Source organism: Candoia aspera, chromosome 6 (assembly GCF_035149785.1).
Source record: "Candoia aspera isolate rCanAsp1 chromosome 6, rCanAsp1.hap2, whole genome shotgun sequence".
In the NCBI taxonomy this organism is placed as follows: domain Eukaryota; kingdom Metazoa; phylum Chordata; class Lepidosauria; order Squamata; family Boidae; genus Candoia; species Candoia aspera.
In genome coordinates this window covers 43193485-43212493 of record NC_086158.1, presented here as the reverse complement: position 1 = coordinate 43212493, position 19009 = coordinate 43193485, and the positions used below count along the sequence as shown (strand labels likewise).

Below are 19009 nucleotides of genomic sequence, written 5' to 3'. Positions count from 1 at the left end.
ACCTGCTGCATATCTTCTATCTAAGCTCTCCTCCTATTTTCTTACTGGGGTATTGCTTTAAGAGCAGGTGGTCTGGAGAGAATAACTGTCAAAGCATTTCTCCACCCTCCTCTGCGCTGGCTGTAAGAGCCAGTCTAAATATATATGTGTGTGTGTGTGTGTATATATATATAGTCTACAACTGCTGAAAAAAAAAACCCAACCTAATAACTGTCACTGCCAAGGGTCAAGGCAAGCTCTTTCCCAAACTTTCTCCCAGATCAGACTTGTTGCCTGGATGTAAAAGAAGTTAACAAGGTAAGATCAAGAAGCTGGTGGGTGGTGATTCCTGTCAGGATAATGGAGAGGGAATACTATTATATTAACAAGAGACCCAGTTCGGTGTAGTGGCTAAGGCACCAGGGTAGAAACCAGGAGACTGAGCAATGGCCCTGCCTTAGGCATGAAGCCACTGGGTGACCTTGGGCCACTCACTCTCTCCAAGCCCTAGGAAGGAGGCAAAGGCAAATCACTTCCAAAATCTTGCGAAGGAAACTGCAGGGACTTGTCCAGGCAGTTGCCAAGAGTCAACACTGGCTTGAAGGCACAAAATAAATATGAGGAAGAAAAGGCACCAACATTCTAAATCTTTATTTGTTAGGATGTAATTTTCAGGGTTTTTTCAGCAAAGAATAATATCAGATTAGTCAGTATAGATCTGGTAAGAGATTATTCAGAGAAATTTTTTGTGGTTTAAGGACAAGTGTGTGGTATGCTAGCTAAATAAAATAAAATAAAAAAGCTACTATCTAGCTACTATCAGACAAACAATATTTTATATGGTTTTTGCAAACTTTATAGTATGACATTGTATGTTCCAGGAAAGCTCACTATCTGCTAATGGGAATCTGTCTCTTAGTTTATGGGCAATTCCGCACCGCAGAATGGAAAATTAGTTTCCTATGATTTTCAAGTGAGGTTAATACAACAAAATAATTTGTTTTATGTATCTTGACCACCCCACAATATATTCAATAAGGTGTAGAGTATATTCAACAGTAGAGTTGATGGTATAACACAAAAACTGGAACAGTAACTCATATAGGACATTTCCCCGCTAGCAAGTTATAGCATTTTCTAGAATTATCTAATCACAGTCATGCCAAAATAACAGTAATAATGACAGATTCTACATCCCTTCAACTATGGCTTGGTGATGCTATGAAGATGTTGAAAGTCATGAATGAGAACATAGCCATAGACAAGTCTTGCCCTATTATTTACGCAGTCTGAGCTGGCTTTTAATATATTTCTGGACCAATTGCTCCATAAAAAAGCACATGATTTTCTTGGTTTTCTTAGTATTTGGAATCCATCAAGTTATCAAAAATTGTAGATTGTCGATGTGTCGTTTACCACCCTTTGGATTAGTATTTTTTCAACAAAGGGTGAGGAAGAAGACTTTCAAAGTCCAAATGTTTTTAGTTGTTTTATTTATAATTTCCAAGTCTTTCCCTTTTATTGATATACTTATTAATTTTGAGATTGTTTTTATTCTCTAATGTCATATGATCTTAATTTTTATGGTGGATTAGTTTAGCAAAATAAAATAAAGTAGAATAAAATGTTTGTCTTTCCTATGCAGCAGGCAGTATAAAACAGTGATTTTTAAACTGGTGGGTAATTACAGGTTGTCTTTGCTTAACAACCATTCATTTAGTGATGGTTTGGACTTACAATGGTGCTGAAAAAACTGACTTACTACCAGTCCTCCCACTTAACAACCGTTGCAGCATTCCTGCAGTCATGTGATCATGATCTGGGTATTTGGCAACTGGTTCGCATTGACGACCATTGCAGAGTCCCACAGTCACCATTTTCAACCTTCCCCAGCCAGCTTCTGGCAAGCAAAATCAATAGGGAACCACATGATTCACTTAACAACCATGTGGCTCACTTAATGACCACCACAAACGATCGTAAAATTGGGTTGGATTCGCTTAATGACTGCTTCACTTAGCAACCAAAATTCCAGTCCCAGTTGTGTTCATTAAACGAGTGTCATGTTCACTGTTTCAATGTGCACTGTACATCGTAACGTTTCACATGCCATGGCGCTGACACGCGTTTCTGTTTGGGAGGGAGCTGCTGTGAAACCAAGCTTGTACCAAGCTCTGTATCTATGTTCATTACAATGGAATGTGTTTGGGTTATGTGCTCTGTTCAAGGACTTTTCCCGCAGACCGCCAGAAGCCGTTAGGAGCACCTGGGATTGTGAACTTGGGAAGATTCTATGGGGGGAGGGATCTCATTTGCACCAAGGGTTTTTAGTTTGCATTTGGCGCGCTTTTATCATTCTCAGCTTTCTTTGTGATCCTGCATACTATTCTTTAATAAATCAGATATCTTTGAATTCCTGCTCATGAGTCTGAGAGTGTTTTAGAATAGGCATTCATTACAACGAGATAGTTAAACGAGAACTACCTGTACCCAAGGGGGTAACTTGGGCATATCCTGGGGATAATGGAGCAATTTGTAAGTCAAGAATCCAGTTTGGGACTGGTGCTGCTGAGACACTTCTGTAAAACAACAAAGTCTGGGGGTTTTTTTGGGGGGGGTGAGGTAATGATATTATTTGAGACTGGAAAAAGAGGCAATCCATTCAAACAGTTTAAGAACCACTGGTATGGAAGGATCAGATGGAGATATGAAATCCCAGTTCTGGAGTTAAGGCGTCAGTGGAGCCCCTGATGTATGTGTGGGTTACTGTTTTCTCTAGGCTGTTAGGCTATGCTTTTAATTGTTTTTAATTGTATAGTGGATGTTGTAAGCCACCCAGAGTCTTTTGGAGCGGGGTGACCCTAAGACATCTAATAAATCATCATCACCATCATCATCATCATCATCATCATCATCATCATCATCATCATCATCATCTCTAATGTAAGGATCTCAAGCCTTGTGAAATCATCCTAAGGACCTTATGCTGTGCACCCTGTGATAAAGAGGAGCACCACCCCACCTCTGCCATAGGAAAAAGGCCCTTGAGGGTATAGAGCCTTTTAATGACCAAACAGCCCACCTTTCTCAGGTTTGAAACAGGTTTTTTATTTTAAACAGAGAGAGTCAGGGTCTGCCACTGTTCCTCATTCTACAAAAGATACCAGTAAATGAACAAAGGTATCAATCAATAAATTCTTTATTTCAGTCAAGGACCAGCATCAAAACAAGAACCAAAACAAAGCAAAACAACAGCATCATACAGAAAATGTCAATTTTGATTACTTTCTATGTATGGAAATAACATACTATTGTCAATACTAAACTAAAAGGACCTAGAACTGAGCTAAGGATAACCTAAAAACTGAGAGTAACATCATGGTATTATTTAAAACTTTGTCTGTAACCAAAGCTAAATGACAGGAGTCTGGAAAACTTTATACCCAGAAGATGTCAGCTCATGCTTAATTTTAATAGCTGTATGGCAGAATTTAGCAACATCCAAGGAAGTACAGCCTGACTGGCCTGAGAGGAGGGTCTGCATGTAAAAAGAGTCTGTATGCCCCAGGTATTTTGCTGTATGAGGGTAAAGGAAACGAGTTTTGAAATCCTGGGAGAAGCTGCAGTATAATAAAACTTGAGCAGTAGATTCTACAGCACCTGTGCCACAAGGCCACAGTTGGGTTGCATGGGGTATTTATAAGCCATTTAACAGGTTGAGATTCAGTTTGTAGAAAACTTGAAACAAACATAGCCCACAGAAGTTTCCCACCATATCTTTTGACTGATGCATAAGAAGTGGGGTAACTATCTCTATGGTAGGTGGGTAGAGATATTTACCGCAGAGGGACTTATCATCAGTGCCTATCCTTGCATTAAGTGCCTATCTTTGCATTAATATCACCTGCCACTATCATGGATGACTGATTTGGTTTACAAATTACCAACATATAGCTCCAAACTATTCCAGATGTGTTTTATGAAAGAGTGTGGTCGCGGTTGGGAATGTATACATTAATAAGCAAGAAAAGGAAATGGTTAGACTTAGGAATAATAGCCAGAATGTAATGTTCAAAGGAACTCAGATCTAAGATTTCAAATTTTAGACAACAGAGATTAATAAGTTTAGACCACTGCAAAGTCTTTCTCATCCCACTCTTCCTCATCCCCCTACTGAAAAAGATTTATAGCTATCAATTATTGGATCACTGGCAAGCCAAGTTTCCTGTAAAAAGATATTTATTTATTTATTAAATTTATGTCACTGCCCATCTCCCCCAATGGGGGACTCTTTAAACAGATATTATGCAGAGTGGGCATGCTGCGGACCCCTTCTTTAAGACAACTCCATTTGGCGGGGTCCAGGAAATGGGCCTTCTCTGCAGTAGCTCCCACCCTGTGGAACATGCTGCCCCCGGAGGTGAGATTGGCCCCATCACTCCTGGCCTTTCGGAGGAGCCTGAAGACCTGGTTCTGCCGCCTTGCTTGGGGTGGAGAGGGGAATAGATCTACATGGGGATGGCTGTTATAGACCACTCCTCCCACACTTGGACTGTTTTTAGATTCTTTTGCCACTTGGACTTTTTATCTTTACTCTTATTTATATTATTTATTATTGTAATTTTATACTGTATATTTTATGATCGTTGTTTTAATTGATTGTTGTAAACCGCCCAGAGTCCCCCAATGGGAGGAGATGGGTGGGGACAAATCGGACAAATAAATAAATAAATATTATCATGTTTCATAATATACTTAATAAAAGTGGAATCATTAAGTTTTGCTTTCAACCAGCCATATTCCAAGAAATGGCTTTTAATAGATAGGGGGCAGAGAAATATCACCTGGGGTGGGATTGAAACTTCATCCTGTATGTTGTTCTTCAGGATCTTCTAGAGGACCTCCTAAAATAAGTTAATGGTAGTGCAGTACTGTCCTCCTGAGGCATTCCACAAGCAATCTTTTCTGTTGTCAGATGAATTAAATCCTTATTGGTTCTAATTTTATGGAATAATCAAATGTCTCTTTAGCTTCAGATCCTCTGATCTCCCTCTCCTTGTCTGATGTTATTGCAATTCTGACAGGAATCTCAGGAGTAGACCCAGAATAATCAACACCTGCTCTTATACTCTGGTCCTTTTCAGTTTTTATTGTTGACTGCACGCTTCTTTTTGGCTTCCCATTCTGCTCTTTGCACCTAGTAAATCAAAATGAGGAGCTCTGGGTATTGCAGTTTTTGTGGCCAATGGGTGTGTGTGTGTGCGTGTGTGTAAGGCAACTAAATGGTGGTGTAGCTGTTGCATGGGTTACTAACAGTGTATCTCTGAGATCATCAAGCCTCTTCAATATTTCATTTTGTTCACAGCCTGGCGGAGCTCTGGTCCTGACAGTTATGTGGGAGAAGTCACCCCAGTGTTCTGTTAGTGTTCTATACTCATACAGATTTATTTTGATTGTAAGATCAGGACAATCACAATTGGCACTAATTAATTTTGTTTATTTTTTTGTGCTTAAAGGAATAGGCACATATGTAGCATGTTAAATTTTATTTGTATATTTCAGAGCTGAAATGTTGTAAATAAATAAAAATAAATATTGGATTGCATAAACATGGAATTCTTTAAAGAAACCCAGTTGATTCAGAAATATCAGGAATGTTGACTTTATTCCCTTTATCCTCTGAACAGGACTGGGAAAAAAATATTTCTATTGGGAGCATCTAAAATCATATCCAACGACAGGATTACAGGTTTTTGCAGAACACTATCATGGTGAGGAACATTGATGACTTCGATTTTTGCCTTCCATCCCATCCGCAATCTGTTCTGGAAGGACTGCAGACCCTGCGTTCCAACCCCAAACTCTCAGATGTCACTTTGATTGTTGGGGGACATGAATTCCCTTGCCATCGCAGTATCCTGGTCCTCTGTAGTCAGTACTTCAATGCTATGTTTACTGGTGACTTCATGGAAAGCTTTTCAGCACGTGTAGAGATCAAAGAGGTGGATCCTGTCATTATGGAGTCCTTGATTAATTTTGCTTACACAGGAAAGGTGACCATCAATCAGGGGAATGTGGAGGCCTTGATTAGGACATCCAGCCAACTCCACTTCCCCATCATCCGGAAAGTCTGCAGTCGGTACTTGAGACAGCAGATGGATGCAAGCAACTGTTTAGGCATTTGTGAGTTTGGAGAGATGCATGGCTGTTCAGAGGTTTCATCTGAGGCTTGGTCATTTTTGCAAGAAAATTTTGAACTTGTATCTCAACAAGAAGAGTTTCTTCAACTATCAAAAGAGAGGCTAATTATTTATTTGTCCAACAACCTACTGCAAGTACAAAAAGAACACAGCCTAGTTGAAGCTGTGCTCAGGTGGGTCAAGTATGAAGAATCAGCCAGAGTTGTGCACCTCCCAGAGCTCCTTGACCTAGTGCATTTGGTTTCATTGCCAGATCAGTATCTGCAAAATATGTTGTCATCCGAACCACTGATTCAGGAATCAGAAGCTTGCAAGGCTATCATTGCTAGACATCGGAGCACGGTCAGTGTTTGAAGGCACTTTGCATTTTTTGATCAAACTCTAAGTTCAGTCTGAAGACTAGAAAATAGACTAGGGAGTTTCTGGACCAGTGATTGTTTTTCTTGCTATACACATCTGAACTTACAGATTTCCCAGCTTTTATCCAAAATTTGGTTAAGCTGGAGAAGATTCATATTCTAGGAAAAAGGGTGGGATTTCTTTTTTTCTTTTTAATAGCCTATCCTCTCTGGTAAGGAGTATTAATGATTCAGAATCCAGGAAACAGTTGCTACCTAGAAAAACTTCTGGACTTGTTGGTCTATGGCTGGACTGGTAGATACAGGGCGAGCTGATTGTATCTGGTAGAATGCACTATTCAGTTTACAGATTAATTATTGGGTCAACATGCTTAAACTTGGATTATTTAATGCTAATCAAAGTATTCTTCAGAATAAATTTTTAAGTGTTAAAATTATCATTATCATTATCATCATCATCATCATCATCAGGATCTCTCTGCAGGATAGAAAGCAATCTGAGAGATAAGGAAGGTAGATTTTTAAAAGCCCCACTGAAATGATGAACTGTAGATGAATTATTGTTCTGTGTTTACCAAGTGTAACTGAATTGTAATAGAGAGATATATGCCCCAAAACACTAACTGATTGAAATATCAGAGAAAATCCATTTTAAAATGCATCATTCTATTATTTTTTTTTATTTTAAGAGAAAAAATAGTACGCGGCCCAAGTGTGTTCAAACTGCAAAATATGCGGGAAGGCATATGGGAAGAAATCAAGGGACTGTTCATCCACGTAAGGGTAGACTGAACTTCCTGCCTTGCTTCAGCTAGAAAGTATACTGATTCATTACAGGAATAACTGGGAATTTTTGCTTTACTGAATGCCATCATACAACTTTAAACATACAACGTACAGATTGTTGAAAAAAACAACAGAGGAGCGGTGCAAAAATTAGAAGCTTTCCATTTTGTGACATACTTCTTTTTCCTTCTCCAAGGCAGAGAACAGGCCCTTTGTCCAGCAGAGACTGAAGGCCCTTCCACAAAAGCTGGAAGAGGTGCTGGTAGTTGTGGGAGGCAGAGCTCTGGAAGACAATGATGAAGATGAACAGCCACCACACTTCTCCAGAAATTTTGCCTTTTATAACACTAACACAAGTAAGTGTCTGAAATTCTTCCTGATACACAACACCAGAACAGCTTATTTCAAGAATATTTTATAGAGTAACCAGGTTATGCTACTGAGCACTGCAGTGCAATAACAACAGTAGTGTTGTGGAACTGAGAAATATGAATGCTATCTGCACCAGAATCTTAAAGACACCATCTAGATAAGTTTACTTTTACATGGCAGATCCTACAGGAAATGCCAGTATATAATGTATGGAAAATATGAAGTGCTCGAATTTATGGTGGAGAGAAGAGGTGAGGTCTGAATCCTTCAGAAACAGAGGGAACCCATAATAATGAGAATGACAATCATAGATTTGGAAAGGACCTCACAGGTCATCTAATCTAATCCCTGGCTCAGTGCACAACCATTAAAGCATCCCTGGTGGATGACCATCCAGCCTCTGTTTGAAGACCTCTAGGAAAGGAGAACTCACCACTTTTTCTGGCGACCACTTCACTGACTTACACTTGTATAGTTAAGAAGTTCCTTCCGATATCTAGCCTAAACCTTCTTTCTTGTATAATCTGTTGTCAAAAATATTGCAGTGGTGGAAGAGGTCAATGGATCAGGGAATATTTGCAAACAAGAGTATAATGCAATTGGCTGAAAACATTACCTTTAAATGTGAGATTCTAGAGAAGGGTTGCCCAGCTTGACAACTTCCAAATGATAAAGATCTGGAAATTACAGATCATCATAGCTAGCAAGCACCAAGCTAGTAAACCTGGTCTAATGTGTAACATCCAAATATATTTGTATTCAGTGGTCAGAATTGGGTGTAATATTGACTTTACTATTTTTCTTATATCTCTAAAAGTAAAAAAAAGGCTAGAATCATAAGCATTTGCTGGGAATGGGTGGGGGATGTTCAAGTGATAAAATGTTGTAACACAAATCTGAAAAGGCATGACATACATTTTGGCATTTTGACATCATCATGCTTATGCTACACTATGCTATGGCTAGAATATCTTTCCAGGGATGAAGTGGGGGATGGAACATTCAGAAAGTTTATTGGGATCTGGTTATAGCTCTGTTGAATGCACTCCATATGTTTTTCTCTTCACAGTTCTTTGCTTTCTTTTCCTTTGTGGAATTTCATTGGAATTAACAGCAAAAACTCTCAGTATCTACATAGCTGGGTCATATTTGTTAACTATTGTTTTATATGTGTTGATTGCCCAATTATAAGACCTTTTTTTATCTTGTGCCTCATTCAGTAAATGAAAGGGAAGGTGGGGAAAAATATGTATATAACTACCAAGCAATCTGCCATATCAAAGAACACTTCTCTAGACCCATTTTGAATAAAAGATATACTAGTGTGGGCAGAAACATTCATGCCTTTGTGTTTAATGTAGAATTATGTTGCCACAAGCAAATTAGGTTTCCAGATGATGTAATGTTCTGGGTTTCTTGAGCTGTTTGTTATTGTGAAGCAACTGCATTCCTCCCAGGCTCACATTGACAATGAAACCTGTCAGGCTGGCCTACAAATTCACTGAAGTTGGAAGAGGAACTAATTTAGAGGTTAGGACTCTAAATTTTGGATCCTTGGTGTAATCTGGAAAAGATGATGTAATTATAGGGCATGTTGACAATATTATGAACATAGAAACAAATAATGACCATACATAATTACTGCCAAACATATCTGGGTAATATATGTAACAGTTCCAATAAATCAGTGCTACGTTTTTCTTTTTAGAGAAGTGTTTGGCCAATCCTTTCAGCAAAGGGGCCAAGCATTTAGTCCATCTACACAGTTGTCAGTAAAGACTGATTGAATGTAATACTGTGGTGTGGTTGGGGTTGTCAGATGGTGATGCTTACAGTTTGTACTGTTCCTGATTATTGGCCATGCTGACTGGGGCGGAAAGAAGTGGTAAAAAAATAGCAGCTAGAGAATGCCCCCATTCTAATTCTTCAGGAATTATTTCTCTCTGTCTCTCTGTCTCTCCTTTTTTCTTGAATGACCTCATCAAGTGCCACCTTTAGGTTGATGATAGCTAGCAGTATCTTTTTATTTCAGATGTCTACCAGAATAGTATCTCCAGCATATTACTATTATATTATTATTATTATTATCATCATCATCATCATCATCATCATCATCATCATCATCATCATCATCTAGGAAATGTGATATATTCAGTTAGACAGTTCATCATCTAAGGTTAAATCATATCATTTTCCTTCCAAGTTTCCTTTCCCTTTCTTCAGTCTTCTCAACACCATTGATAACACCACTGCAAACCCAGAGACCAGGGATGTCTTTTTTGCTCTCTCCCTATTGCCCCATGTTCAATTCATTGCCAATTTATGGAGCCTCTTCATGTACAACCTTACAAAATGGGACCCATTCTTTGCTTTCTCCTTGGCTAAACGTATGATTCATCCCCAATAATTTCTTGCTTTGACTTCTTCAAGCTATTGTTCCTCTCTGACCTTTCTTTTTCATAGGCCAGTCTTCTGACTTTTATCCAAAACAGCAGTCAAAATCAGATATTTTTAAGGCTCCACAATCTTCTATAACCAGCAGAAAATCTTTATCCTTACCTTAAAAATTATATAACCTTGCCTGACCTTATTTTTTATCCTCTATTCCTCATTATAATTCTGCTCATTCCCTCTGTTAACATAATACTGACCACCTAAAGGTCTGTTATTCTTTATGACAACACGTTCTCTTTAACTTTCCTATATATAGGGGTTTTCTGTTTGAACAATGCATAGTGGCATCTTCCTGTCTTCAAATTCATCATGAAAACCCATTTTTCCTGATGTTGTGTTTCATTTCACTCTTCAATTTACTGCACTGCCATTTGTAGCTAAGTTTGAAGTTCATGGGAAAATTGCTGCTGTCTTCCGCTCTGTCAGCCCTTCTGCCCATTTCCTTTCCTTGTGTTGCTTTGCTCATTTTCTATTACAGACTCTAAGCTCCTTGGTGATATGGACTTCTCAGTATTTTCCTATGATATTTCATTTAATTATTTGTTTAAACAATTTATAAGGCCTCCCATTTCACTACTTCAGTCTCTGGGCAATTAATAATGAAAACCAAAAAACAGCAAAACAATTTAAATTAATTAAAAAAATAAATCACAACAACAAGCAATATATCATGTGTTAGAGCTCCAAATACATCCTTCCCATTTATGATCAATAATGAACAAACCACAACAGACAAACCAACCAACAGAGCTCACCAAACACCCAGCCCAAATGCCTGAGGAAACAACCAGGCCTTTAGCATCTCACAAAAGGCCAGCATACTTGAAGGCACAAAGTACATCATTGCAACTGGGTAAAAAACCATTTATTTGTGAAGTTTAATAGCACATGCATTATAAAAAGCCAACTACTTGGCTAGGAATTAAAGTCAGGTTATGGGAAAGAAAAAACATTGGGTTTGGGAGAATCGTAACCTCTAACCTTTGGTACTGATTAAAGACATAATACAAGATGGAAAGTTGTATGTAGGACATGTCTCCTGCTCAATAATGCAAAGAGAAAGTAGAGATAGGGATGGAAAATCAGAAGATGTTGGAGTTTTGCCCAAACATATTTATTGTTGCTCCTATCCTAAAAATGGAAACTTCTGTGCAGAACCATCCTTATTATGCAAGGCAAAATGTTCAGGAAAATTTAAGAATTTAACTATTTATATATTTGGTTTTTCCATTTCAGGAATATGGGTTGCCTTGCCTGATTTTCCAGATTACAATAAATGGGGCTTTTCTATGATTGCTGTAAACAACAACATTTACATTACAGGTAAGGATAGTATACTTTCTGACTTTATGATGTTACCAAAACTGTAGAACATTTTATGTGTTTCCTCATAAGTTTGGATGGATTTGTTCTGTTTACCTGATCCATAACAGAAAAAATGAATTATGATACAGTACACAGATCTCACAGACAAGTGATGAAAGGCAAATTTAATAATATTCCATCATTTTATCAGACATATTTTGTCTACAAATTCTGCAATTATAGAAGGCTTGCAGATTATTCAGAAACAAAAAGAGTGAACGAATTTCAACACTGAAAATAATAAAAGATTACTTTCACAATGAGTATGATAATTATTTCTGCTTTCAGGAGGCTCCAGGGGCTCACAGAATGACACATGGTCTACAACTCAGTCCTGGTGTTTCTGCCTTAAAAAGGGTGTCTGGAAGTCCATTGCTCCAATGCTGAAGCCCCGAACAAACCATGCCAGTGCTGTTCTCAATGGAGAAATCTATGCTGTTGGTGGTAGGAAATGAGATATGTAATGAAAGAAAGCTTCATTGTACAGGAGCCTTCTATAGCCAGGTGCCTTCCAGTCTAACTGATGGCTAGGATGAAGGGAATTCTGGTTACACTTCTCTGGAGGACGGCTGGTTGGGGAAAGCTACTCTAAAGGCACAGGACAGCAGAGGCCTGAGGGAAAGAAATAGAACTAGTACCCAACCTGCACAAAAATGTAACAGTTGAACTACCAGGAATAACTTTTTCTACATCTTGGAAGAAGCTAGAGGTATGGTGGATTGCCAGGGAAAGTCAGAGGAGCATTCTGTTAGATGCTAAATTAGAAAAGTTTAACGATTCATGAGGTGCCTCCTGTTATATGTGGCTGGATACATGTTTGAGCCCCAAACATATTCTTCCACATTTTCTATCTAGACTTGTTTTTCTACAAGGGATGAGGATGAGGACAAGGATGAGGCAGAACTGATAGAGCAGCTATCAGAGCTGAAAAAGTGACATATTGTAAGAGAGCCACAATTCAGGCTTTTTTTTTCTTCTAGAAAATGTATAGAAAAATGTTTGGGACTCCAACATGTATCCAGGCACTAACATGGATGAATCTTGAGTAATTGAACTATTTTACAGCATGGTGTGCCCTTAAACCATTTTAGATTTCTTATATGGGTGGATAACTTTTTATGAGTCATTGGCTGCATGTAATTTGAGCAGAAGAACCAGGCTCTATCGTAAGGCTGAAAAATACATAGAAACTCCTTTTTGAAGTAAGTAAGCCAAGCTCATATGACCAAACAGACCTGTGAGATTCTTAGGCCTGAATCTTGCTCTTTGCCTGAATTGGTGTAAGCTTATGCTACAAACCTTTCTCCTTTTTTTATGTATTTCATAGGCACCACTATGGACATTGTGGAGGTAGAATGCTATGATCCTTACAATGACAGCTGGTGCTTTGTCAGTCCTGCCTTGAAGTACGTCAGTAATTTTGCTGTAGCTGGATGTCTTGGGAAGTTGTACCTCATTGGTTCTTGTGCTATCAAATACAATGCACTGACTCTCCAGTGTTACAACCCTGCTATTGGTAAGAAGGAATAGAAAATACTTCTGAAGGAAGCAGCTGGTGGTAGTTTTGGGGCAAGATCTTTTTTATTTTATAATCTTTGAAAGAGGCTCTCTGATCTGATTCTAAACTCCTTATAAAACTTGTCACAATTAATACTGAACAGGAAGCCATTATTCCCTCCAATATGTTACCCAAGTATTATGCAAATGTGCTGGTCATCATAATGGGCACGATTTGTGTGTGTAGGACACATTCCTATTTCTTTCCCTCCCATAGGATCTGTATAGTCTGCTAGGACAGGTGCTGTCATTACAACAATGTCCTTCAAAAGCAGTGTTTTGCTTTTTCTTTTATAAATAAATGATATCTATACTTTCTCCATATAAAGAAAAAGGTATATGCTTTGGTCCATGTTGAAGTGGAGGCTAAATTTGCTTCCAGCCCTTGGTAACACCCATCACAGTACATTACAAACAATTGTGAGATATTGAGAACTCAGAAATGTCTATGGGAATGTTTCCTTTGAACTATCTGGCATGTTGAACCCTAGTCTGTTCCTATTATTTTTAATTATTTAAGAAACAAAAGCGTATGGATGAGGGGGAGAAGAAATGTATGATGTATGACTTCTTGCAGTCACATATCCTATATCACCTGGATAGTGCCAGCAATACTTGGCCTTTTTCTGTTTAATACACTTCCTACAACATTTTTATTTTAAATCAGACAGTTGCTCATAGTCCAATTTATTCAAATGACTAGCTTACACATGACTTCCACATCATGAACATGTGCAGTGAGGACACTTTCAAGCTATTTGTTTGTCATGGCTCTTAGAAATTCTCTCAGCTAACATCAACTTGCTAGTTGTAATAAACATTACGCTATGTGAGTCAAGCTTAGTTTGCCCAGGAGACATTAGATGATAATCATGATATTGTAATCTGCCTTACAATAAATTTCAATATCCTCCATTTGCCACCCATGTAATGCTAGATAGAGACAATGGTGTTTATCAAATGTTTTATCAGTTGTCCACCATCTCATCTTGTTTTGTTACATTCAAAATGGTGATCAGCTTTGGGATTTCTTGAGTTTCCTCAAGAAATGAATGCATACAAGCAAGGTCTAAATAGCCATCCATCAGTTATGTTTTTATCTGGATCAGTGCACAGACCACCAGTTTTCTCTCATTGGTCTAACTGACCCCTTCTAATGGTGTGATTCCATAGGGGAAGATTATGGACAGGAAGGATTTGCTGTTGAGAAGTACTAACCTTCTTCTCACCTGTACTGTTACCTTCCTTGAAAATTGTCCCCCTGTTTCAGTCAGATTTTTTTCTAAGCCTAATTGCAATATAAGAAAGAGGATATGTGTGTAATATGTATATTACGTGTGAAAATGCGTTTGTGTGAGTGTATGGATATGTACAGTATGTTCCATATATTAATGTTCACCACTCATTCAGGAGGGAGACTACTACCAAAGTAGGATGATGATGATGATGATGATGATGATGGGCTATGAAAGACTGTGTGGGAGGCCCCTTTCAGCACTGATGACATCCACTTTCTTAGAGTGTCACATCCATCTGTGGCATGTAGCTCCAAGAAGGTTCTGACACTTGGGCCAAAAAAGATTGTCCACTTCTATTATACTTTTTCTTTATCAAGAACATTTGTAACCATGTTTTATGTATATGTATGGTGATTTTATTTGTTGCTTTCTAGCTTGAAGGCAATCATAGAAATGGGATGATCTGAATCTATCAGGGTTTAGCTTTTATTGCTTTATTTGGTTTACATATTTAAGCAGAATTTCTAAATTTCCCCATCACAGAGATTAGCCTGTAATTTTAATAAACAGTCTTTTAAACATATTAAAATGTTATTTTTATTCAGTGGTAATGAAGCTTTTCATGAAAATGATGATGATTATTATTTTTTTAATAGATGTCTGGAGTATAATTGCATCTCCCTTTCTCCCCAAGTACCTCTCTGCTCCTCGTTGTGCCTCCTTGCATGGAGTCATTTACCTTATTGGTGATAATACAAAGAAAGTCTATGTGTATAATCCAGATGCTAACATCTGGCAGAAGGTGGGTAAACGGGGAGTGATAATAACTATATTATTTTATTTATAGTTATTCTTGGACTGGGGACATCTTAAAATCTTCACCAATCACTGTATAACACTGAATCACTCACAACCTTTCAGTCTAACCTATCTTGCGGAATTACAAAGAATGGATGTGTTTATTTTTATCCTGATTTTTCTAAGGTCAAGTTGTCTTAATAAAACTAATACAGAGATATTAATATACCAAAAGCTAAAAGGAAAACTAATGTTGAACACAAGACAATGAAAACAGTGATAAAACAGAAGATGGACAATGTATGGGCAGTTCTTATTCCTTGGGCGAAGGCAAAATAAAAATACTATGAACATTTTAAAATATTAAAATTTGAAACCACATGAAAATGTTTGTAGATATGAATGTTCATGCCTATCTCTTACATATTTGATTAAAAAGTAATGAACAGTGTTTTAATGTAGCCTTCCCCAGCCTTGCACTTTCTAAATGAATTGGGACTCAGCTTCCAGAATTTCACATCTAGTTGTAGTCCAAATTACAACAGCAGAGCTTCAGGTTGCCTTAGTAGAATTATTTATTTTATTTTATTATTTTATTTTTATCCCGCCTTTATTATTTTTATCTCTGGACAGCAAAACAGACTTTGTGGGTCTTTAATGTATAAGCTAGTATTCATGTTTCAGAAAAACAAGGTCTGTTCCTCAAATGATGGTATGTCAGGCAACAACAAAGTTGGTCCTATTCTGCTGCCTGCTTGGCTTCAGTGAAAATACATGTAATGTTATTGGAAGGTTGGTTTACAGTGTCATGCTGAAATCTATCTGCAGCTGTTCACATGGTGTAATCGCTCAGATGACTCCAATCCACAGGACAGGTGCAGAAGATAGCCTGCCAGATTCCCCATCTCCTTTAATTTATGAATAAATAGTTAACACTGTCTTTTTCAGCCTGTCCATTGGTTCTGCTTTTGCCAGTGCCCCTTAAAAATTTTATTGTAACAATTTATCATCAAGCAATTCCTCTCCAAATTTTCTACTTGATTCTATTAAAGGACTGTTTAGGAACAGCCTCATCTCTTGTTAAGTTTTCAGTGTTTTCCAGATGGGTAGTCAGGAGTTAAAATGAGTACATATAACACAGCCCAATATAGCAGCATATATCCTTGCTTGATAGGTAGGTAGAGAGAAAAAGAAGGACCTTTATGATTCTTGGGGCTATGCCACTAATAAATATATGTTATGAATTAGCTCCAAAATATGACAGTATTCTTCTAGTGGGCATTACCAGACATTCATACATCTCTCCACCTAATCATAGTTTATTATTGGTTTATTATTAACTACTGTTATGAAAAATTTTGCATCTCTTGCTTAAAATTTGGTTAGAAGAGTTTTCCTGCTAAACATCTTTCTTTAAGAAACATACAATTCTAGGTGTTTGGGATTAGATAATCTGGATTAGTTTTAACCTAGGTTCAAGTAGTGATATATAAAGGATTATGTTACAAATTCTATTGAGAGAGAATTTGGGTCTTCTGCTTTTAATGTTACAAACACTAACACAAAGCAAAAACTTTGCTTATTCCCCCTCCCCTCAAATCTGCAATAACATAATAAAACACATTGGGGGGGGGGGAAAGACCTAGAAAATAGCATAGAACTTTTTTTTTTTAAGTTAGATTGGAAGAATTTTTACAGTATTTTAAAAACCTGCATCACAGAAATTCTATGTATTAAATAATGAATGTAGGGTGATTTGCATTTTTAAAATGAGCATGGCCATTTTGACAAATTCAGCCAGAACTGTTCTCCTTACATTTATACAGAAATAATTATGCTGACTATTCATTAACTTCGAAGTCTTATGATCTGATGCTTGAAATTAAGTATTTTGTAATTGTGATTCAAATAGCTGATAAGTGTGTCTTCCCATGCCAGTCCACTGATCTCTGAAGGTCTGTTTTGGTCCTCCTCTGAGTACCATCATTTCCAGAGTTGTTTTGCATTTACTGAGGAAAGGCATTTTCTTGGGGACACTATGACTCTGGAATAGTCATTTCAAGAACATTGCCTAAAAATGCAGTATTTCTGGTGCCAGCTTAAAACTGATTTAGTTGTCAGGCATTTTAGAGGAACTGTTGTTGGGCTTGGCTTGTTTTGGCGTGTTTTGATATTTTTTTATCTGCTATACTTAATGCAAACAGTCATTATAAGCAGTTACTATATTTCCAGTTTTATGTATTGTATTTATATATTTAGGTAAATAGTTTATTTCCAGTTTAGTGCACCAACCTGTTTTAAGGCATTTAAAAAACTCTTAAAATATGTATATAAATAAAATAAGAGGATGTATGTATCAAATCCAGTTTTTATCTCTTGTGTAATTAATCCTCAACAGTTTAGTAATCCTGCAAATGATAGGATCAATGAGGCTTAAAGATATTAATTTGGGGTATGTTTTCATGCATGTGATAGCTTCTGTTTTTTCCTGCCAGCACATGAATGTCTCCCCCTCCACACTAGATATTTTATTTTATTTATTTATCAGATTTGTCACTGCCCATCTCCTCAGAACGGAGGGACTCTGGGCAGTTTGCAGCATAAAACAATAACTATACAATAAAATTCCTGTATAAAATATAGACTAAAACAGTTTTAAAAACTACCAAATATAATAAAATTATAAGTTCTGGTCTGCTTCTTCATTTACTGATGCTCTATGTATAAATTAAGATATCCTCTTAAATATACCAACATGTGACTAATGTAAACCTTGCAGGTACAACAGCTTCATACCTTGCATGAAAATGGTGGAATGGTACCTCTTGGTGGTAAGCTCCTTGTCACAGGCGGCTACTGGAAAGGTATGGATGGTGACTATCAAGTAGAGATGGAAATGTATGATTGTGCCAAAGATGTTTGGACAAGAGAAGGGTCACTTCCCTGTTTATGGCTCTACCATGCATCTTCTTCTATCTTCATGGATACTTCAAAGTGGAGGGAACCTTTCCAGTTGTGATCTCAGAGTTTGGTATGAAGTCTCACAGCTCTGCTGCTCTGACTGAAGGTCTGGAAAAGGAATAATCATTACTATTATACTACAGTTTTATATGCCCTTTGGTGTCTCCTAGTTCTGACTTCATATGAATTAAAACTTTGACATTATAGCCTCTGTTGGGCTGAACAGTTTAGGCTGAATTTCTTTGTTCACAGCAATAGCATTAAAGCCTTAATTGTAAAAATTCTAGAATAAGCGTAACAGTTGTTTTGCTATAAGTATTATTAGAATACACAGATTCAATAAACTAAGTCAAAATTCCAGCATCTGATTCCAACCAACCAATGTAAGGTATGAACCAGGAACTTAGAAAACTTCTGCAATCTTTTAAAATTAGCTGACACTTTCATGAGATCCCAGTGCCAAATACACTATGCATCGTATGCTTGAGGAAAATGGCTCTCTCCAGGGTTAGGCAAGTTTAAATCTTTGGTACTTACTTCATGGATTGGATTGAAGCCAGTATCTGAAAGGGACCAAAAATAATGTGAGCTAATTCTAAACTGGAACTGTTGTTGTTTATTTGTTTAGTCGCTTCCGATTCTTCGTGACTTCATGGACCAGCCCACGCCAGAGCTTCCTGTTGGTCATCAACACCCCCAGCTTCCCCAGGGACGAGTCCGTCACCTCTAGAATATCATCCATCCACCTTGCCCTTGGTCGGCCCCTCTTCCTTTTGCCCTCCACTCTCCGTAGCATCAGCATCTTCTCCAGGGTGTCCTGTCTTCTCATTATGTGGCCAAAGTATTTCAGTTTTGCCTTTAATATCATGCCCTCAAGTGAGCAGTCTGGCTTTATATCCTGGAGGATGGACTGGTTTGATCTTCTTGCAGTCCAAGGCAC

General features: G+C 37.7%; 1 protein-coding gene across 1 annotated transcript; it reads left to right on the top strand.

Annotated features, from left to right (window-relative positions):
* Positions 1-190: 190 nt before the first annotated feature.
* Positions 191-18550, top strand: KLHL30 (kelch like family member 30). The gene is made up of 8 exons (XM_063306127.1): positions 191-297; positions 5667-6521; positions 7521-7680; positions 11387-11473; positions 11804-11959; positions 12843-13031; positions 14967-15112; positions 17888-18550. The coding sequence occupies exons 2-8, from the start codon at positions 5748-5750 to the stop codon at positions 18125-18127; spliced, it is 1752 nt and encodes a 583-aa protein (XP_063162197.1). The 5' UTR covers positions 191-297; positions 5667-5747; the 3' UTR covers positions 18128-18550.
* The last annotated feature ends 459 nt before the right edge of the window (positions 18551-19009 follow it).

Excerpts from the sequence above, each read along its gene's own strand:
- KLHL30 (XM_063306127.1), top strand. The coding sequence starts at position 5,748 with ATGGTGAGGAACATTGATGACTTCGATTTTTGCCTTCCATCCCATCCG. Across the intron at positions 11,960-12,842 it reads AGAAATCTATGCTGTTGGTG|GCACCACTATGGACATTGTG; the intron begins GTAGGAAATGAG and ends TGTATTTCATAG. Across the intron at positions 15,113-17,887 it reads ATGCTAACATCTGGCAGAAG|GTACAACAGCTTCATACCTT; the intron begins GTGGGTAAACGG and ends TAAACCTTGCAG.